The sequence below is a fragment of the Neovison vison genome, chromosome 10, assembly GCF_020171115.1.
Source record: "Neovison vison isolate M4711 chromosome 10, ASM_NN_V1, whole genome shotgun sequence".
NCBI lineage: Eukaryota > Metazoa > Chordata > Mammalia > Carnivora > Mustelidae > Neogale > Neogale vison.
The window spans coordinates 33369073-33392353 of record NC_058100.1 but is presented as its reverse complement, the minus strand read 5'-3'; the positions used below and the strand labels follow the sequence as shown (position 1 = coordinate 33392353).

Genomic DNA, 23281 nt, shown 5'->3' with positions numbered 1-23281 from the left:
ACTCATGGAATGGGAGAAAATATTTGCAAATGACAGTACAGACAAAAGGTTGATATCTAGGATCTATAAAGAACTCCTCAAACTCAACACACACAAAACAGATAATTATATCCAAAAATGGGCAGAAGATATGAACAGACACTTCTCCAATAAAGACATACAAATGGCTATCAGACACATGAAAAAATGTTCATCATCACTAGCCATCAGGGAGATTCAAATTAAAACCACATTGAGATACCACATTACACCAGTTAGAATGCCCATAATTAGCAAGACAGGAAACAACATGTGTTGGAGGGGATGTGGAGAAAGGGGAACCCTCTTCCACTGTTGGTGGGAATGCAAGTTGGTGCAGCCTCTTTGGAGAACAGTGTGGAGATTCCTCAAGAAATTAAAAATAGAACTTCCCTATGACCCTGCCATTGCACTCCTGGGTATTTACCCCAAAGATACAGATGTCGTGAAAAGAAGGGCCATCTGTACCCCAATGTTTATAGCAGCAATGGCCACAGTCGCCAAACTGTGGAAAGAACCAAGATGCCCTTCAACAGATGAATGGATAAGGAAGATATGGTCCATATACACTATGGAGTATTATGCCTCCATCAAAGGGATGAATACCCAACTTTTGTAGCAACATGGACGGGACTGGAGGAGAATATGCTGAGTGAAATCAGTCAAGCAGAGAGAGTCAATTATCATATGGTTTCACTTATTTGTGGAGCATAACAAATAGCATGGAGGACATGGGGAGTTAGGAGAAGGGAGTTGGGGGAAATTAGAAGGGGAGGTGAACCATGAGAGACTATGGACTCTGAAAAACAATCTGAGGGGTTTCAAGTGGTGGGGGGTGGGAGGTTGGGGGAATCAGGTAGTGGGTATTATAGAGGGCACGGATTTCATGGAGCACTGGGAATGGTACAAAAACAATGAATACTGTTATGCTGAAAATAAATAAAAAATAATTTTTTTTAAAATTGTATAAAGCAGTAACTATCTGAAACCGGTCCAAGGAGAACTGCAAAGTGACTTGACTTAGGAACACAAAGGGACTGTTGGTCAATCTCCAAAACTCATCTGAGTTAAAGAACCTATTTCTAGGACAACCATGTTATTTCTTCTAGCTCAAGAACCTGGGAGCAGAGAAAAATTGATAATTTGTCAACTAGCCTTTGAATATTGGCAAAACAGAAAGTTAAGAGATAACAGAATTAAGGGTGCTAGTATAAAAGAAAATTTCTGGAATAAGCCTTTAAAAATGATTTGGCTAATCTTCTCCAAGGCACAGAGGATTAAATCATGAATGCCCATGTTTTGCCGTATTCATTGGTTTAGCAATGGCTTGCCATTTGATTTAGTTCTGGCTTGTTCTCTAATGGTTCCAACTCTCATTCTGTTATGTTACCTAGAGCATGGCGAGTAACACAACATGTAGAAGGTGCCAGAGGCAAAGTCAGTGACTTAATTTTCCAGGACATAAATAAAACCACCACGGTAATCCTATAACAAGGTAGTAAATGTTTCATAACGATTGTTTTCCTCCTAAGTTAGAGCTCTGACTTACAAGTATGTTTTTTTATGGTTATAGCGCATCCATGCAGTAGACCTTCTTTACTTAAACTGATATTTTGCATCTCAAACAGAACTCATCACATGTACAAATTGACATGTACAAATACATGTCAATATCAAATATGTATATTTTCAACATGAAGATATTGGAGTGCCTTAAATCAGTTATATTTAAACATTCTGCTAATAAAAAGTAAATTACAAGTTGGAATGCCTGTGTGGCTCAGTTGGTTAAGCAAGTGCCTTCAGCTCAGGTCATGATCCTGGAGTCCCAGGATTGAGTCTTACATGGGGCTCCATGCTCAGGGGGAAACTGACTCTCCCTCTGACCCTCCCCACCACCACCATGCTTTTTCTCTCATTCTCTCTCTTTCAAATAAATAAATGAATCTTTTAAAAAAACATTAAATTGCATTTTTTGTTGGAATGATTTTAGATTTTTTTTGAGGTGGGGAGGGGCAGAGGGAGAGGGGGAGAGAAGATCCTGCACCTGGCACGGAGCCCCATGAAGGACATACCCTGAGATCATGACCTGAGCCAAAATCAAGAGTTAGATGCTTAAAGAACTGAGCCACTTAGGCACCCCTAGATTATTTTTAACTCAACCGATGCCTTAAATTAATCCAGTTAGCTTAGTTTTCATGGTTTATCATTTCCCTTCTCTTTCCAATGTACATTCTTAGCAATGAAAGAAACAGGATTGGCTGCAATAAAGCAAGCAGTGCTGGAGGCCAATGGCTAAAATTAGATTATCGAAGATATTTACTTATACATTCACAGCTGAAATTTCAACAAACAACATTTTCTCCTGAAAGGAGACACGTCCTCATCACTGAAACGGAGACCTCTGTTATCAAATTACATCCATATTACATCACTGGGTGGTAAAATTGAACCAAAATAGAAAGTGAAGCCACATATACTTTCTCTGGGAAGAGAAAGGCTAAAGAAAAATGAAGGTGTGGATTTGTTTTCATAGACTATTTTGACTGGTGCTGTCTTAAGTAGGGTGAGATTTTTTTGTCTAAGAGAAGTAGCAGTTCTAAAGAGGAATGAAATAGACTGTAACTCGCATGAGGGCAGAGAAAGGGGGTCTAGACTTGAACCCCCCCATCCCGGATACTCCATAATGCAAATCTTCACAGACCAAGACAGTTTAGAATTTAACATTGATCCCTTTTCTGTTTTTGTGTTCACTTGTATAGTTTGGGTGTATACAAGTAGTTCTTAAAACAATTTTCCTGATGTTTTACTTTATACATCGTCCAGAAAATCCACTGGGTGTGTGCATGTCCTTATAAAATTAGTGGAAAATTGTACATACTACATCATTTCGAGATGCATTGCATCTCTCCTCTCCATCACCCCATGAACTAGGAGGAGAAGGCCTCTGCCCCAAAACATCCTGTGCAGCCCAGCCCTGCATTCCACTGCCAGTCAGGAATGTCCATCACTGTGCAACGCGAACATCCACACCGGGACGCACTGCTCTGGAAAACCGTCCTGCTTCTCCTGGCCCAGCACCACCAGCCCACTCTTCCTAATGAGGCTCCAGAGGATGTCCATGTCCCGAGTCACACTGCTGTCAGAGAGATCGAAGAGACAGCCCTGTCGAGCCACGTTGTCCTTCAGTATGACGACACCATTTTCTTTCAGGCCAGCTCGGCACCGGGAAAGAAATGCAAGAAGGTCTTTAACAGTCAGGTGCCCTACAGGTGAGGCCAAGTAGATGGGGGAACAGGATGAAATGACGGGTGTGAGGGAGGAGAGTAGGAAGGTAGGAAAGACCACAGGGCTAAGAATAAGGAGACCATTTGTTCATTCATTCACGAATTACTTAAGAGCCTCAACTGGTCTAGTTGCAGCAGACTTAAGAATTTAGGGAAGAGGACGGGTATCCTCTCTGAGGAGGCTCCGTGTCCCATCTATAAAATAGGAATTCAAATAGCTGGTCTGTCTGTCTCACAAGCACAAAATAAACTATTGCCTTGCCCCTGAGTCCATGCCATTGTCCCCAGAAAACCCAATTTTGTCATCACTCCTCTGTGTCTCCTAGACACACTCACACTCACTTAGACCAAATTCTAATTCATTGCTACCTCATTTCCTGAGAATTTAAATCTAAGAAAGTCTAGTTTTGCCAATAAATGGGGATAAACTTTTTTGACCTCACTTTTTAAAGTTTTTCAAGTATTTGGTTTTCTTCTTAGACTTAGGTTGGTATAAAGGCATTCCATCCCTGAATATGGGAACTTTCAGGCTTGTAGCAGAGCATCTTAGGGGAGAGACTGGGAGGACCAGAGCTCTGGGGGTTTCTAAGATGCCTAAGTCTAATTAACTGCTCTAAGCATGACTACAACTCTATCTCCCTTTAGGTCTTTGCTTCCCCTCCACACATCCTCAAATTAGTCCCAGGTGTTGTCTTCTCTATCTGGGAGGGGAGAAAGGCAGATGTTGGGCCATGCAGCACTAACCAGAGACCCACTGAATCCAGATGACATCGTATCTGCCCAATGGGGGCGTGAAGTCCTGCAGGCTGTGGCAGTGGTAACTTTCTACCTTGTCCCCATTGACCTGCAGATAGTTCTGGGCTTCGAGGAGGAATGATTCCATCATGTCCACCAGCTCCACACTGCTGAAAACCGGCAACAAGACATGCTTGCTGACCCTTCCTATCCCAGAGCCGCAATCCAAGGCACAGTCTGTCCCAGCTCGCCCGGGGCCCTGCAGAAAGGTACCTTATGGAATACTTCAAATACAAACACTGACCCTGAGTCTAGGACACTCCAATGACCTCTTTAAACTAACTTTATTTTGGTCAGTTTCACGTAATAAAATGCATTCTTTTAAATACACCATTCAATGAGTTTGAACAAAGTATACGGGCATGTACCCACTACCACGATTGAGTTCTAGAATACCCAGTTCCCTTTTTCAAAAAATACCCAACCTTGCTAGCTTTCACTTTCTTTATTTTATCCAAATATAGATCTTCAAAAGAATTTCAAAGTCAGAAAGTAATATCTTAGGTCTAAAAACTTGGTAATTTTCTCAAGGAAACAAACCACTGAAAGCCCTTTAAAAGTAGAATTGTATTAACTGCAAATCTGGGTCAAGCCCACAGCTAAATGGACCTGCAGGGTGACTTATGGCTATAAAAAAAAAGGAAGGAAGGAAAGGAGGGAGGGAGGGAGGAAGGGAGGAAAAAGAGAGGAGAGGAGAACTGAGAGAAGAGAAAAGAAAGGAAATGAGAGAAAAGAAAAGTAAAAGGAAGGAAAGGAAAGGAAAGAAAAGAAAAGAAAAGAGCAAAGCAGTGAGAAAGCCTTTTAGGCCAGAATTTTACTTCAAACCTAGCCCCGATGGCACACAGCCCTATCACATGGATAGAAGGTGTTTGCAGCAAAGTCTTGTCGTCTCTTTTCATACTAGAAATTGTTTTCTGCCTTTATAAGAGAAATTACCTGATTTACTGGGCACAAATTCCCTCTAAAATTGTTTTTATAATGTCTGTACACTAAATTAACTGGAGATGAAGGATAGACAGGCGGTGCAGGGGGAAGCCAGCCAATGGAAACTTTCTCTAACTTGCTTCTACAAAGTAACACATACCTATACATACACATACACAGATACATATTTGTCATATGTATATATATATATATATATATATATATATACACACATATACATGAGTATATACTATTACACTCATATACATGAGTGTATACTATTCAGTGTCTATGCATTATCTTGTCTAGATTATTTGTCATAAGGGATGACTGCTAAATATGTTTTGTGTTAAAAATTACAGCAATAAGATACTTATGTTGCCAATCAAAATCTTGAGAAAGACTGCTCTTGTTTTCACAGCAACTAAAGATTTTTAAAAAAACATTTGTCTAAGGATCAAGAGGTGATGTTTGAGCAGAAGGAAACAGCAGAAATGCTCCTTTCTAGTCTACCCAGGAGGCCTTCTTCACATCAGTAAAGTCACAATGAAGAACAAAAAGTGAAGCAGTTGTGGCTTCTTTTCAAATGGAATCATAATAACCATGATTTATCAAGTGCTCATACACAGAAGCTCTTTGCATCTGTAATAACTATAATAATAAAAACAATTCCATAAAATCATGATTATTCCCATGTTTGAAGCTGAGGAAATTTAGATTTCTAATACCACACAGTAATGGCAGAGTTGGGACTTGAACACGGAACTGCTTGAATCCAAACCCAGTTCTGACTTAGCGTTGTCACCTCAAGTACCAGCCCTGATTCCCTCTGTAGTATCTGTCTAATGTTGTGTTGAACATAATCGTAAGGCTTCAATGAGACTCAATGAAGGAAATAGTTCTGTGATCGTCTAGTAATGTCTGCCTTGTGCATGGGAAGGGGAAGTGTCGGTACATGTTCCATGGGTTTGCCATTCCAACTTACACTATGTCACCTCCCTCCCTCGGGTATTATAACATAAACTAGTTCAGAAAAATAAAAAAGGTTTAGGCTAAAGATTTGTACTGTTAACACCATAATGAAAACATCTTTTAAGTAAATCTGTTACACAAACAAGATGGGGAAAGTATAGGGAAATTCATTTAAGCTACTGAAAATGATGTTAGTAGAAATTTATATGCTCAATTAGAGATTATAACTACAAATTTTTCCTACCGTTACTTGGCTTTAAGTCTTTATGGATCATGTTGCTCAGGTTATCGTAGCAAGTAGTCTTAGGATTAAACCACAGAATGAAAAAGAGGGCTCAGAGACCTGTGCCAGAGGGGTTGAGATGGTAAAAGTTCCTCCTTTATCTCAATGGACCACAAAAACACAAAGCCGCTCTGGCTAAGGGGAGGTAGGGCCTCACCCACTCACCCTCCCTATCATTCTCCCAATAAGGCCTTGAAGGATCTTAGCAAAACCCTAGAGTTTTTAAAGCATTCATGTCTAATTTCCCTACCTTTTTAGACAAAGAAACCGAGGTTCAGAGAGGTGAAAGGTTTGAAATAGAATTCCCTTGAAAATTCTCACCCTTGGAGTTGTATTTTTCTCCAACTTAGATGTGTGATATTTGACTATAGTTGCTTTTGAAACAACGGTTATTTACAAATACATTCAGGTACCCTTCACCCTAATTCTGTGTACCCCAGCTCTTACCACTATTGCTTGGTTCTCGTTATCTACTCTACATGTACTGGCACTGCCTCCCCGATCCTGGCACCAAATTTCACTCTCTCTTTCACACACAACTCCTCTAGGAAGGAGTATTTAAAAACAGATCTCAGGGACATCTCCTGCCTCTTGTACACTATGGCTGCCCCTATTGAAAGCTCATGTCTTTCCATGAATATGAAACAAAACAAGATGTTTTGTTATTTTCTTTTTTTGATTGAAAAATGCTTTTATTATATAATGACCTTGAATAAATATTACATCTAATATTATGCTTATTTTTTATTATGTTGAGTGAGCCACTCTAGAGTACATCATTAGTTTTTGATGTAGTGTTCAGTGATTCGTTAGTTGTGTATAACACCCAGTGCTCATCACAGCACGTTTTGTTATTTTCATTGTCACTTACGATGCTGTCTTCCTATGTGTGGATTCATATAAAATAGCAAAATGCTGTTGCGAATTTCATTTTAGTTTTGATTCTGCCTATATATTTTTCTTCGAAGAACATCATTTTAAGTTCATCCAGTGGAGTTTAAAACTAAAAGGAAAGTGTTAAATGCCACCATATAAAAACCATGAAATAGAACAAGTGAGACCCAGAGTTTTTTAGTTATCTAATCTCTGCAAGATGTCAAAAGATAAAGAACCACCGAATACTGGTTACTTTGTATAAACTGCTGCTTTCCTGCTAGAAGGCTAAATAAAACCGAGGAAAGCTATCAGCCATGCCATTGACATCACCTTGGTATCATTTGTTTGTTTGCTAAAGCAAACATATTTGAAACAAGTTTAAACACCTTTCCCACTGTCCTGGGTCACTAAGTGGTGAAAGGAAGGCAAAACTTTATATTAAACAGTCTGCCTTTTCCCAGTTGACATGAGATAAATCATGTCAGATACTCGTATTCCCTAGCGCCTTGCATCTTGACCTGGATACTAAATTAGCAGATTATTAAGGTCAAAGCACCAAAATATCATTTCTTTAAAAAGACTGTTTGCCGCTAGTTAGAGGTCACTGTTTCACAACGAGCCTTGTCTACTGAGAAGGACTCCTTATATTTGTTTGTAAAGAACAGGCTGGTTTTTTCCAACATAAATATGCAAGCATAAGGCTGTTTCCTTTCCCAGGGCCATGGGCATGTGTATGGGCTCTGTCTGACCAGCATCCCTGTGGTCAGCTTGGCATTCCACTCGGAGTGACAAGACAGCTGGATTACTAACTAAGCTTCTCAGGCGCACTGGGATCAAAGTCAGCCTCGCCATGAGGCAAGCAGGAGAGATTGCTTTCAGCCAGGCTGGAGGAGAACTGAGGTCTGTGGTACACACACACACACACACACACACACACACACACACAGCAAGGACTTTTCTGCTTCATGAGACAAGTGGAAAAAGTATGCCGTGTTTCAGAGTAAAGAGTTTGGTGTCAGAAGGCCCGGTTGGGCTTCAGGCCCAGCTCTGTCTCTTACTGGCTCCATCACCTTGACAACTTATCTCACACGTCCAAACCTCAGTTTCCACAACTGGAGAAACAAGGATAATGCCAGTACTTACCTCCTAGAATTCTTATGGAACATAATCAAGACGATACCTCTAAAGTGCTTAGCTGAGCAACTGTCTCAGAAAACCACTCCCAGAAATCAGTCAGCAACACTGATGAGAAATACTCCAGGTTGCCCTGACCTCTACAGAGCCACAGCCGTCACCTCCAGCCGACCCGGCCCTCATGGCGGTGGCTGACGCTCACACAGGGGCCCCGGTGGCTGCTCCGTCCTGATCCAACTCTCTCTGCTCAGGCACGTGGGGCTCCAAGGAGGATGGATGTAAGGTGAACCGCACTTCAACACTAGGGATACTGTGCTTCTAAGGAGCTTGGCAACCTAACCCAAATACTTATTTATAATGTTTATTTATAATAAATTTATTATAAATTATTACTTATAATGTTTACTTATAATGTTCCTTTTATAAATTTAAACTCAATTAATTAACATATAATGTATTATTGGTTTCGGAGGTACAGGCCTGTGATTCATCAGTCTCATATAACACCCAGTGCTTTTATCAGAATAAAATGGGCTCCAAATTTCTAATAGATGACTTCAAAATGATCGGGATGAAATTCGTTTGCCAGTTAGGACTTTATGGCTTCAGCAGGACCAATAGCAGCTTTATTGTGTCCACAGCTCCTAAGTTTATTCAAACAATTGGATGAAGTTCCTTAAACTGTAATGAATATATTTTATGAAAGCCTAGTAGTAGTAGTAGTAGAAATAAACTAGATTTATTGAATGATAATTATGCAATTAATAATGATAATTATTGAATGATAATTATGCACAAAGCAAGCACTTGATACGTATTATCTCATTTAATCTTCACATTATCCTATGAGGAAGGTTCTAGGGTTATGCCCTAGTCACAGGTGAAAAAACTGAGACTTAGAGCACTTAAGAAACAATTCCAAGATTGCTTATACACTAAATAGAAGAACCTAATGACTCTGAAGCCCAAGTTTTTGGCCACCACACTATACAATCTGTCTCTATGGGGTGGGGGAGTAAGGAAAGAGTTTCACCCAAGACCAGAGCTACAGAGAGATCACATTCTTTCAAGGCAAAGTCTGCACTATGTATTAAATAATATAAGGAGATTCTACTGTTCTTATCATTTTAAAACCAAGCATAAGCATGCATTTCTTTACTCTATTGAATTTGTATTACAGGAAATCAATAAATGGCCCCAAGATCCTAAATGGCCTTCTCATCAATCATTTTGGTGTCAACTATTTCATCTGTGAGAGTCCAAAAAGAGATGTCTTCCTAATCCCCAAATTATAACATTAGCACTGCTGGTTCACCTTCCCCTGAAGCACGAGAGATTAGCTGGTACTAGGATGATGAAATGCCAGGTGGGATGAACCAGTGGTTTGATGCACCCCATCCTTTCTCAACATCTTAATGCAGACTTTCAGGCTAAACTCTTGGCTGAGCTATATGGCTTCAATATGACTTAAATGACAACACAGAAGCATGTGAGTGCAATGTTTGCAAAGACTTTGTTTCCTTATCAAGCAGCAGTTGGATAACTCACCCCAACAAATTTCCTAAGAAATTCCCGAGAAGCCCGGATATCTGGGTTGGACAGTTCAATGAAATTTCCCATCATACCCTCTTCTGTAGCAGGTACTTCTTGGTAGAAAAGTTTAGCTCTGGCATAGAACTGCATCTCACCATTGATGATTTGACTTGTTAAAGCATACAATTTCACTGCAAATGAAATATTATTAATATTTATATGACAGAAAAAGTTGATTCTTAACATACATTGAATTGTCTCTTAGAAGCCTGTGAATTTGTGCCATGGAGGAAAGGCATAGTAAGAAGACCTAGGTTTGAGTTCTGGTTCAGAGACTTAATATGTTACCTTAGGAAAACTTCTTAACCTCTCTGATCTTCAGGTATCTCATGCATAGTGGCATTTTTGTGACTTACTAACTCTATAGTTTAGTGGAACTTTAGTTTATTACTGTATTTTCTAGAAGTTTACCAGTATTTAACATAATAAAATGAAGACGATCACAAGTTCCATAGTGAGTTTTATCTTTGAGCTCCAAATGTTTTATGAGAACTTAATCATTAACCTTTACTTCTAATCACAAGGTACATTCAGGGTAGCTATTTTTTTCACCACTTTTTACAGCAACTCAGACTGAACTGTTTCTTTGTACCAACATTACAGAAGATGTGCTTGAGCTCTTTCTTCTGAAAATAAAATAATAAAAAAGGATAAAAAGATTTATTGAGCAACTATTCTGTACCAGGTAGTATATTAGGCACATTCACATATACTGTGCCACTTAATTATTTAAGAAACCATACAAGGTATTATTTTAAGACATTTATTTTTAGAAAAAATATGTACTCCCATTTCTGAAGAGTAAATATGGATGTACGTTTTTTTTTGTAGACAAAAGTGCACCTCTTTAGATATAAAATATTCTTATTAGGGGACATTCAGGAGGAAATTATAGAGAGTGGAGGAAAGGAAGGAATTTCTGATTCAAGTCTGTAGGCTGAATACATGCATTTATCTTGCCTTTCCCCATATTCCTCCCAATTTTTTTAATAAACTCAACACATAACAGTGAAGAAAATGAGAGGAGTGCCACTGGTGGATTCATGATTTCAACAAATGTTTGAAAGACAAGAAGCAGATGGAACAAAGCTAAAAAATTGTTCAGTCTTGTATAGATACAAAAGGAATTAAGAATTAGTCAAAAAATCTCTCTTCAAGCCAACCAGTGAGAGGACAAACACACCCTCCCAAAAGCAACTGGCAGCACAGCTATAACCCTGGGTGAGGGGGTGTCTTCTTTAAAAATTTTTTTAATTCAATTAATTGCCCAAGGAAACCTAAAGCAGTTAGTATTGGGATCCTGAAATACGACTCATTTTAGCATATAGATGAACCCAAGCATCTCATCTGCTCACACAGATCAGAGTCTGGTAACATCTACCTATACATGGGGGCACCTGGGTGGCTCAGTGGGTTAGGGCCTCTGCCTTCGGCTCAGGTCGTGATCCCAGGGTCTTGGGCTCGAGCCCCACATCGGGCTCTCTGCTCAGTGGGGAACCTGCTTCCCTTCCTCTCTCTCTGCCTGCCTTTCTGCCTACTTGTGATCTCTCCCTCTCTGTCAAATAAATAAATAAATAGCTAGCTAGATAAATAAATAAATAAATAAGATCTCCCTATACATGTAAAACTCCTTGTCATCCTTTCTTTTCAGGGGATACATATTTAACAGAGGAAACCTTCTCCATTACCTAGAATCATTGAACCTGGCCTTATCCCTAACTATGGATAAAAAATAATTTCCAAACACGTGAGGGTAAAACAGCAGTCTGAAAGAAAAAGATAGAGATAAGCCATTAGAAATGACCCAAAAGAAAATAGAAATAATTCAGGAAGTAGATGAGAATTTAAACCAAAACTAAACAGAAAAAAATATAATCTTGGTGAGATATGAGAACTGGTGCATCCATAAACCAAAAATAAGATGCCAAGAAAGTGATAATTCAAAGAATAACAAAGAATTCTTAGAAATTAAAGTTTTGATTACCAAAAACTTTGGACTAGAGCATTGAATAAATTTGTCAGAACATAAATAAAAAGACAGACATGAAAAACTGAGGTAAATAGATTAGAGCTATAAAGACTTAATTCAGGAGACCCAAACATCAAGCCAATTAGAATTCTCAATAACAGAGAAATGGAAGGAAGAAAATTATTAAAGAAATAATAGAGGAAAATTTCCCAGAGCTGAAAGTGATTGTAGGGTCCAACAAATACTGAACAACATGTATTTAATTTACACAAATCCTTAGGAAATTTCAAAACACAAAGAGTAATAATCCTAGAAATAGAAGATCCTAAAGTTGTTTAGAAGGGGAAAGGTGGGGGCGCCTGGGTGGCTCAGCGGGTTAAAGCCTCTGCCTTCAGCTCAGGTCATGATCTCAGGGTCCTGGGATCGAGCCCCACGTCGGGCTCTCTCTGCTCAGCGGGAAGCCTGCTTCCCCTCCTCTCTCTCTGCCTGCCTCTCTGCCTACTTGTGATCTCTGTCTGTCAAATAAATAAATAAAATCTTAAAAAAAAAAAAAAATTAAAAAAAAAAAAAAAAGAAGGGGAAAGGTGGTTGACCTTCAAGGAGGGTTGCCAGATTCAGCAAATAAAAATATGACAAGCAATTAGTTTTGAATTTTATATAAACAATAAAAATTTCTTAGCATATGTATACTTGAAATATTGTATACTGCACAAGGCATAATTACACAAAAATTATTCATTTAAAATTCAAATATATCTGGAGTTTTATATTTTATCTGGCAACTATATTCAAAGGAGTAGAATCAAGCTTACAACATAGGTCTCATCAGAGCACTGGGAATTATATGCAGCTAACAAATCATTGAACACTCATCAAAAACTAATCATGTACTAAACAGTGGCTATCTGAACATAATAAGAAAGAAAGAAAGCAGAAAGAGAGAGAGAGAGAGAGAGAAAGAAGAGCTGAGACCAGAAAATAGGGTCACCTGGCTGGCTCAGTCAGTAGAGCACGTGACTCTTAATCTGGGGCTTGTGAGCTTGAGAACCATATTAGGTGTAGAGATTCCTTAAAAATAAAATCTTTAAGAAAAAAATAAATACTAGAAAACAAAGAAGGAATGCCATCAATATTCTGAGAGAAAATTATTTTGAACCTAAAACTTATTTTTTTTAACCTAAAACTTAATACCCATTCAAATGTGGAAGAATATTTACCTACCACGGATTCATTCTTCAGAATTTCTTGAAGCTATATTCCAGCCCAATCAAGGTGAAAATCAAGACAAGGTATGTGTCAAAAGACAATGAAATTAACCCAGCAATCCAATGAAAAGAAATCCCAAAATTATAGATACTTATCAAATCTGGAAAGAAATCAGTCTTTATTACAACAGAAAATATAGGCTTCAGAAACATAAGTTCATCCAGAAGTAGAATGAATTGGATTCTGGGCAATAGAGAAAAAAAGAATCAAAGAGACATTAGTTATATTCTAAAGAAGACATTTTTGTATCTCAACCATCTCAAATAAAAGACAGGTGAAAACTCCAAACAAAATATATTAACAGTACAAAAATGTTATGATATAAAGCAAATAAAAAAACATAATTTCAGTAAAAAGAGTACATGAGAATCTATTTAACCTTAACTGGAATCATTTTTATTCAAGTAGCACCGAGGTTGTGAAATTGGGCTAAGGCACTACTTGGTTCTTGATTGAATAACAATTACATAGTCCCAAATTTTGATTCTAAAAGTTGAAAATCCAACAAACACCACTTATAATGTTTCATTATAATATACTCCATCTATAGAGTTACACTGGTATTTTCCAACTCAAAGATGTTGGAGCCAATTTTTGGACCTTTGAATGGTCATGAGTTTGCTGAAAGGGACAGAAGAATCGGTTCCAATGCACACTTTCTAGAGACTAACAATATTATATGCTGTAGTTCCATATATATTAACTGTTACAGATTTTTTAAAATACAAATCTTTTAAAAGAATTAAATATGTAGATGCTTTTTGCCATTTTATACACATATTAACAACTGAGAAAATACATTAAAAGGAGAGTCCTCAGGTTCAAAACATTGGAAACTACTACCCTACACCAATTTCTCTTCTCTAGCACTTAGTAAAGTGTTGTGTGAACAGCAGGTGGCTCAATAAATTCTACAGGGACGACAAAAATCAAGCTTAGCCATCCCAATACCATGAGTGCTCCAAATTCCTCTGTGTATCTCAGAAAACCAGTCTAGGAAATCACGGTTCATAGACTCTTCCCCAAGTTGCATGCTGCCTGGGACCACAAGCAAGCTAGACCCCAGTACTCTCATTGATCCAGTCATACTCATCATCACCTGCTTAAGTCAACTTGTTGGTGAAGTCTATTAAAACCCTTAATCTGGAAATGGGAATGGTCCATTATGCCAACAACATTTAGACCACAAGTGAATGCAAGCCCAGCAGGGGTCAGACCCAATAGGTAGGTTTTTACGATTATGAGCTTCAGTTCTCATTTTCACCTAATTGACAGGAGCATTTCACTAAAACGATATATGAGGTGTCATGGCCAGCACCAGGTTCCGCTCTCTTGGTAGCTCCCGCAATGGTGCAATTTGACTCAGATAAGGTAATCAATCATCAATTTGTGCCTTTTTAGTAAAGGAATACACTAGCAGCTCATTCTTATAGGAGTGCAATGTTTCTGTGAAATTTGGAGTAGTCTAAGACAGAGTTCTTGATATAGCTCTATTCGTTCTTGATATAATATGGTACTTATTTCCTGACCTACATTATGGGCTGAACTCCCAAAACCATTGCAGTGGTTCACTTGTTACAAAAAGGAAAGTAGAATACACATTAATTTGCCCTGAAGAAGAATTCAGATCTTGCAAACTCCCTAAGGAAAATTTTGTTAATAGCTCAGCGCTTTTATCTGCTGAGTATCTTCTTGTCTTCTCTTTCCTTCTTCTTCCTTTTTGTTTTTCTAAACAGTTGGTTATAGTTTTTTTTTAGACTTTGTTCCAGATGTTAAAACTGTTTGTCAACTAAAATTGATCTGAGAGAATAGGTAGGTTAAGTTGAGAGATTTAGTTTGAAATGATTTGAGATAGGATAATGGATCATGTTAACCTTTTGTTTATAAACGGGGGGGGGGGGAAGCCCAATAGGATATGGTTTTATGAATGGTAAGACCTTCCATAAAAGAGATTTACAGATGAGAACTTCCCAATTTAGCCATTAAAGAATTAATGGTAAAAATGGAAAGAAGGAAAGAGGGAAGGCAGGCAGGAAGGCAGGTGGGAAGGAAGGGAGGGAGGGAGGAAGTATCTAGGTACTATGGAATATTATTCAACCACAAAAAAGAAGGAAATCCTGTGATTTATGACAACATAGATGGACCCTGAGGGCATTATGCTAAGTGATAGAAGTTAAACAGGAAAGACAAACAAGGTCTGGTGTGTCGGAATACTAGAATACTTGTGATTATCAAGTCTTGGAATTGCCCTGAGGGGCCCTCTAGGTTTGATTTAGTCCTTGGATGCTTTAGATATCTGGTGGTTTTGATCTCTAAACTAATGTGCTACCTACCCTAAAAGTTTTCGAGTGCTTCTTCTTTTTCAGCTGAGAGCTAGTTCAGCGGTTCCTAATTCTTTCCAGGCTTGATCACAAATGAGGTGACCAAAGGGAGGGCAGGAGGGACAACACACTTTCCCCGCTTCGGCAAGGACCTGCCACCCCACACCATATTCTCTACCCACTTGGCTGAACATCTTCCCAACTCTCTTTCTTGGGTGTTCTACCTCACCTACTATCACACTTTAGAAGTCCACATGTCAGGCTAAGATGGGGGGGCGGGGACTCCTCACAGTGAGATGTGCACTGGAACCATCAGAGCTGATTCAGCAGTCGCCACGTGTCCTGTGCACCTCGCAGCCTGTGGCGGTCTCTAGCACTCTGTTTCCACTTTCTGCAAAAACACTTTGTGTGGATCTCTCGCTCACACTGAATTCTTCAGGCTAAGGCTGTTTCTCACTTTTGTTTGCAACCTCAGCACTTACCATTATGCCTAACACATAGCAGGCCTCTTTTGAATATCCACTGACTAAATGAATATGGTTCACTTTCTGTTCTTGGAACAGCATGCAGGTTCAACAAAGGAGAGAGCGGGTAGAGGGAAAAGCTGACAGAAGTGACACAAGTTACACTTTTCGTGAAGTTTCTATCTATCCTCCTAATTAGTCAAATCCACATAATGAAACGTAGTAACTGCCACTGACCAAACGAATGCACTAGCTATGCTTAGCGTTCATACCCAACAGAACAGGTACGATAGATGCTGTCACCTACGGAAGAGCGCAAGACAGCAAGAGCTAAATTACCCATGACTGAGTAGCTACTGAGAACACAACCAGAATTCAAACCCAGGTCAAGGGGCACCTGGGGGACTCAGTCGTTGGGTGTCTGCCTTCAGCTCAAGTCATGGTCCCAGGGCCCTGGGATCGAGCCCCGCATCAGGCTCCCTGCTCGGCGGGAAGCCTGCTTCTCCCTGTCCCAGCCCCTGCTTGTGTTCCCTCTCTCGCTGTCTCTCTGTCTGTCAAATAAATAAATATTTTTTAAAAATAAATAAACCCAGGTCTATTTAAATCCAAAACCCGTATCTCATCCCTCTCATGCCATGTGTGTATCTAAAAGTCTGCTAAATAAAACAAGGCATCTGGCTCGCCATTTCTTTTTTTTTTTAAGATTTTATTTATTTATTTGATAGAGAGAGACCACAAGTAGGCAGAGAGGCCAGCAGAGAGAGCGGAGAAGCAGGCTCCCCGCTGAGCAGAGAGCCCGATGTGGGGCTTGATCCCAAGACCTTGGGACCATGACCTGAGCCGAAAGCAGAGGCCTTAACCCACCGAGCCACCCAGGCACCCCTGGTTCTCCATTTCTTTAAAGCAAATAATCTTGCAGCATCTGCATTGCAAAGGTAACAGCAAACATTTGAAAACCTATCACTGTTCAGTAAGTTGTGCAGCCATGCCTCCACAGGGGTAAAATCAATTTGAAAAATGCCAATGGTTATATGCTGAGTTTTGTTTGGCAGTCCCACATGTCTTATGGGAAGTGTTTTTATTTGTTAACTCTGGCCTTTAACTGTGGTGCCAAACAGGTGACCATTGTTGCAATTTCCTCCTTAGAGATCGATTCCTATAGAAAGAGGTAAGGGAAGGGGGACGTACTAAAAATTGGTGGGTACCTCTTAGGCACCCGGCCTTATACTAAGCACTTTCATATTAACTCTTCACATTATCTATTTTAATCCTAATTATGATAACACAAAACTGGGGATAGAGTCATCATTTTGCCCATGAGTGATGAGAGACTCAGAAAGATTTAGTAATTTAATATCACTTGGAGATGACGTGTCATAGCCATGTCCTACCTCATCCGTATTCTGCTAAACTGTGGAACTCCTGTTCCAAACGTGAAGTTAGACGAAGCCTTTAACAACGCGCAGGAGTAATAGACTCTTACTCCATGTGTGATCAACAAACAGTCACTGACTTCTATGTACTCGGAAGTACACTGTGGGGAGCACTAGAAGGATCCTTGAGGGGGCTAACCTGTAGAAACATCTCTGCTACGCCTTAATAAGCCCCGTGAGCACTGCTTCACCAACTGGAGATGTATACAGTTGTTATTTCCTATTTGGTCGCCAACGACCACCTTCGGACAAATCACTCACCCCAAGACACCACGTGCACTTGTGGTGGTATAACTAGGTTACATGAACCTACTCACTGGCCTGCCTCTCTTGTTGATTATCTTGGTACAAACCTAATATTCCTGTCAACAAATAAACACAGTAAAACTTCCATCGCTGCCTACAGAACTCAAGTTGCCATCTTCACTGGGAGGCAACATGATTTTGAACCTCAAAAAAAGGCCGACTCTGGAGTCAGACGGCCCGGGTTCCCCACCCACAGCCATGTGACCTTGGGTAGGTCCCTTAACTCCACCACACATGGGCCCCGCAGACATAAGGCACGGAAAAGAACGGTACTACCTAACAGGCTCCGTCAGGAGTCACCGACTTAGGAACGTGCAAAGCCCTGAGAGCAGTGGCCGCTTACTCCCGTTTCCTCCTGCACAGTGTTATGTTTGACGCCACAGCCAAGCCGCTACAGGGAATTTGCGTCACGCACGCTCTTGCTTCTCCACAAATTTCTGAATCTGGCCAAGGATATTCCAGCAAATGCCCCCATGACTGAATGTCCCTGCACAGTGTGCTTGTGGGACCGGCCACCTAATGCAGGCAGCTGGAAGGAGGAAGGCAGGAAAGAAGGAATCAGAGAGTCTGGTTAGCCACGGTCCTTCCCATAGTTACCCCAAACAACAAACTCTCTCTGCAGGCCCTACAGTAGCCTTTCCCTAACCTTTTAAAAGAAGGGCTCTACTTTCATTTCTACGAAATTTTGAAACCACCAAAGGAGGGGAAGCCAATTCCAAGACACGTGAGCGGAGCTGAGGAGAGAGCGCATCTACTGGCTAAGTTTTCTTTTCAAACTAAAAAGCTCACTATCCCCTGCTGCCTGAATGCTGCCTGAAAAGTCCCAAACATGTGCGCTGAGCTTATCGTCTTTGGTAATGCTGTGCTAGGGAAGACCATCTGGTAACATTAGAAGAGGCCTGGCTCCAAGGAAGAAAAGGAAAACTAATCCTTACTGAGTATTGGCTATTTACTACATGCAATTGCTTTCAATGCTTCCAACTTCCCTGAGGAAATTGATAATCAAAGACTTTAGCAACTTCCAGAGGTGACTTTCTCTATCAGGAGCAGTGTCAGAATTTGAACTCAAGACTTTAGTGACCTAAAACTAATTATTACTAGGAGGCCACAGGATCTGCTGTGAACAGATATGGAGTTCTTTCTATGTGCCAGGAACCACGGTAAATGCAAAATTCTGTAGATATAGAAGAGGACAAGATGAATGAGTCATGGGAACTAGAGTCCCATCAGAGAACTAACATAGGTAGGTACATGCATCCCATAAATAGACGTTATAATCACCTAGGGGAGAAAACCAAGGGTTAAGTAAGATAATCACAGGTCTGAGGAAGACTTGTGATTGGATGAAAGTCATACTAGCAGGCAAGACACACGTGCTGGTTCCTTTCTGCCCCTTGAAATTAGCTTAGAGTCTCCTGGAGGTGCTTTCGCATCTGTCATGAGAAGAAAACACTGCAAAAAAAAAAAAGCCAAGTATTCATAGGGCTGACAGCTTGCCTTTCCTGTAACCTTAATTTAAACCTTTTAAGGATTAATAAAAAATTATTTGTTGATTTGCCTTCATTACCAGTTTATAAAATTCTGAAGAACAGATACTGCGTCTAATTGTTTGAATCTTTTCCAGGTCACTGAAGAGCTCTTTGCACAATGACAGAGTTCCATTAAAGTCTCTGACACTAAATTGAACTCATCAGAAAGCAGAAGTGTCTGGTGTTTCTATCTCTAGAAACCAGTGTTTCCCCCTGGCAGAAGCACTTACCAGAGACCACACATGCGTACAGTATGTCGTGTTGCTCAACGTCCCTGTAGTTAGACAGGGCCACGCAACTGGTTCCGGGCGATGGTCTCTAAGGAGATGTAATGTATGTCCTTCTGGGACAAAATATTTATGGGCTATTAGGGAAAACTTCAGCTCCTAGCTTCTCTTAACATAGTGACTAGCAGTGTTCCCAGCGGTGGAGCCTCTGTCATCCTAGATCCCTGAGAGCCTACGTGGAACACAGCCTCCACCTCCATAATGCTTGTTGAAACGATACAGCAAAACGTAAACTTTTATGTTTGGCCATTGAGATTTTAGGGTTAGTTTGTTACTGCAGGATAGCGTAGTGCATACAGACTAAAATAGCTCCCAACTGCTAAAATCAAAGAGACACCGTGGGTGGGGCCACCTCGGTTACTCTCAAGGGAAACGAATGCCTGGGCTGAATCACCCCAGTCAGAGAAAATAAGCAGTACCTGTTCTTGGAAAACTGACTAAGTGAGACGGATTTGTCTTTGGCTTAGAAATGCACTAAGGTTTTCAAAGAGTGTTCATGGGAGCTGATGGGAGATATCAAAGTGCCTCAGGAGCCATTCGTGAGGCTAAGAGGACAAAGCAGGGCACACATCCAGTCCCCAACCCTAAAGCAGAAAATTTTCACTTTTTCCTATTTCACACTGGGCTTCTATAGCAGACGCTGTCAAAACTTTGTTCTTATTAATATTTTTGGTAAAGACTGAAAATCATTCATAAACCATCAGCACACTCACAGAGGAGAAAAATCAGTATAATCAGAATGACTCTACTAATTAAAAAAGGGATTGAAAAAAAAATAAAAAATAAAAAAGGGATTGAGACCAAATGTAAATCATACTCTCCTTTTCCCCAATTAATTTTCAACTGATTTTCAGAAGATACTGTTTTATTCTTCCTTCTTAACTCATCTTCAGCTACTTTCAGAGAGGTAAATCTCTCTTGTAATTATCTTTAACATTTGGCAGCCGTCTGCCCCTTGGTGAGTATCTTAGTAATTGTAAGTGATAGCTCTTCCCAGTCTACGGCAGCTCAGCCACTAAGATGTTACTGAGATGTAGCACACACAAGGCTTTCAAGAGTGTCTCTGGAAAAGCAGTGCTCTGCTGGTGTGTGGAACAACCAGGACAGCCTCACCTTCTAAAAGGACTGCTCTAGTTTTTCCATTTGGATACAAATGAGACGCATGACTCATCCTTAAAGAATTACTCATGGGCCATGTGACCTACGGGAAGAGCCCTTGTCTTAGTTTCTTGCTTTGCTATCTGAATGAGATCTGTGTAGGTTAGATTTCATCATCTCTGAATTTTCTATTCCTCATTTGAAAAAATAAGATGGGGGGCAAGGGTGCGAAGGTGGGAGGAGAAAAGTGATCATATTATCCTATCCGTCCCATGGTGTAGCTGTGAGGATCAAACAGAATCATAAATAAGGAAATTCTTAGGAGGCATTGTGTAAGATGAAAGCATTTGTAGGTCTAGAATTAAGGATACCTTCATAAATGGATTTATAAAAAGAAAACTTGGTAGGCTGCTAACAACTAGTTTCTTGAACGCAGTACAAAGAATTACGTAGCTCCTACCGTGTCTGGAAACCCTGGCCACATCAAGTGCACAAAGGGGCTTTCAGACAGCGTTAAGAAAACAGACTGGGGCGGATACATACTGGTCTGCTTTCGTTGGGAGAAAATATAAATCAAAGGGGGGACACTTCACTCTTTAATCGCAAGTTATTTCCTCTTCGGAGCTGTTAAAGGTTCCTTGAAATAACCCCAATCACAGAGGCTAAGAAAAGTAGTGGAGCAAACCTGATAAGCTCTTTATTGCCCTATTGTCTAATTCCCTGAAAACGGGAGGAAATAGGGAAAAGGGAGACAGACCACTGCCCCAGGTTTTTTGTTAATATTCAAAGACCAGACTAAAACCTGCTCCTTTTTGGTTCTCTATTCCTGTGACTCAGGAAAGCCAGAGAGGATCATGCAGAGTGCGGGCTCATGTACACACACACACACACAGAACAAGGACACCTCGATCTATTACTGTTTAGTCTTTCTTTTTATCTCTTAGCTGACATATTATCACGTTAATACTCTCATCTTTGAGTTACCTAATTTGCCCCCCTCTCAATTGTGGCAAATATTTTAAGAGTCCTTCAAAACTCAGGAAATGGATTTCTGTAAGCCTGGTAGTCGGGCAAACCGACACCCAGGGAAGAAAATCACAGTTCTTGACAGGGCATGGGTATCGCAAAATAGAGACCCGACTTTCCAGGCAGCACCTGATCTTTGCACGTGGCAAGAAAGAATGCCATGGAAACATTTAAGCCGCCTGACACTGGTTGCAGGTTCTTTTTACATGAAAAGTGTCCTTGTTCTAACTTCTCTTGCTGAGGTCTCAGAACCTCACAAAGTCCCCCTTTCTTGTCCCTTATCTAGTAGCTCTGACTCACTTACCCAGGGGAATTTTTTCCAGCAGGTAGAGATAGCTCTGAAAGAAGTCATTGCGAATGGCTTTGTGAAGGATAAAGGACATGCTATGTCGACAGAGTTCATCGTCAGTCTTCTGCCAGCGGGATCTAAAGGCAAAATGGGCTCCCAGGTGGGCCATGGAGAGGGGGCTGATAATTATTCCTACAGAGAAAGGGAACTTGCCTGGCTGTTTCTTTGAATTAGCCTTCTCTTCCAACACGAACTTGAGACTGTCATTTTAAACCAGCCCCTGTCCATCTATATCAGGAGAGGCTGTCATGGGGGCGTGGGGGAGGGGCAGCAGACTTGGAAGGTCAAGCTCCTGGCACATCCCCCATCTAATGACTTGGGCGACACCGCTTCAAGCCAGCAGGTGCTAAGTAAAGATGAAAACAGGCTGAGTGAGATCCTGCTTCATCCAGGAAAAAGCAACCTTCCCTCTTTACTTGCCATGTCAAACCGGGAGGAGCACAACGTGCTAACACCCTGACTATTTGCTTTAATTTGATTCCTAAATTGGAACAGCCTAATTTCCATTTCAAAGCATAGGAAATATTTTGCAGGAGATTCTGTTTCCTGATTTCCATCACTCGTCCTAGAACACAGAATCCTCAAGTTACAAGGACCCTTCAAAGTCATCCTAGCCAACCAGGCTCCTCCCATCAGGGCAATCTCGCCCAAATCTTTTCATAGAGGTGGATATGCATTTCCTATTTTAGGATTTTTCAAGGGACACAATTACATGAAAACCTGTTTTGATATTAAATACCCATCTCTGCCAGCAAACCAAACACTCCATCTAGCTTGCTCTAAACAGCGCCTCATCATGTACGCCTGTTTCTTCTTCTCTCTGTATCATGGAGATGATTTTCCTCATAAGTACTCAGTTGGTTTCTGTACTTCTGATCGTCCCTCTGGGTCCATTCTCCACTCTTCCCACACACTGTGTACCTCAGAGGCTGACCTGTATGGATAACGCCAGAGGATTCTTTGCCTTCTCAGTTCTAGTTGGGTTCGGCCAATAGGTAGTGACAGCAAGAGACTGGAGGAGACCGAGCTGATATATTTATTCCATGGGCACTTTCCCTGTGGAGATGCCACAGGCTGACTGCTTCCTTTGGTGGAAGTCACAGCTCCAATCTGGCATCTTCTCATACAGACATCTTGTCCTACTTCTGCTAATTGCTCCCTCCTTTACGGCTTCAACCCTTGGGGCAGTGACGTGTCAGGCTGCCACAAGCCCTGGAGTAATGCACTATTCCTCTCAGTTTTGCTGTACTTACCTACACCTTTGTAAATAGTCCCTTTATTAAACCCGCTCAAACTCTCAACGTGCAAATACCATCTGTTTCCTATAGGACACATGACTACCATTTTATCC

At 40.6% G+C, this 23281-nt stretch overlaps 1 protein-coding gene across 1 annotated transcript; it reads right to left on the bottom strand.

Annotated features, from left to right (window-relative positions):
* Positions 1 to 3012: 3012 nt before the first annotated feature.
* Positions 3013 to 22039, bottom strand: NTMT2 (N-terminal Xaa-Pro-Lys N-methyltransferase 2). Its single transcript, XM_044266275.1, has 4 exons — positions 21886 to 22039; positions 9838 to 10013; positions 4050 to 4299; positions 3013 to 3284 (listed from the first exon to the last, which is right to left on the bottom strand). The coding sequence occupies exons 1-4, from the start codon at positions 22037 to 22039 to the stop codon at positions 3013 to 3015; spliced, it is 852 nt and encodes a 283-aa protein (XP_044122210.1).
* Positions 22040 to 23281: the final 1242 nt, after the last annotated feature.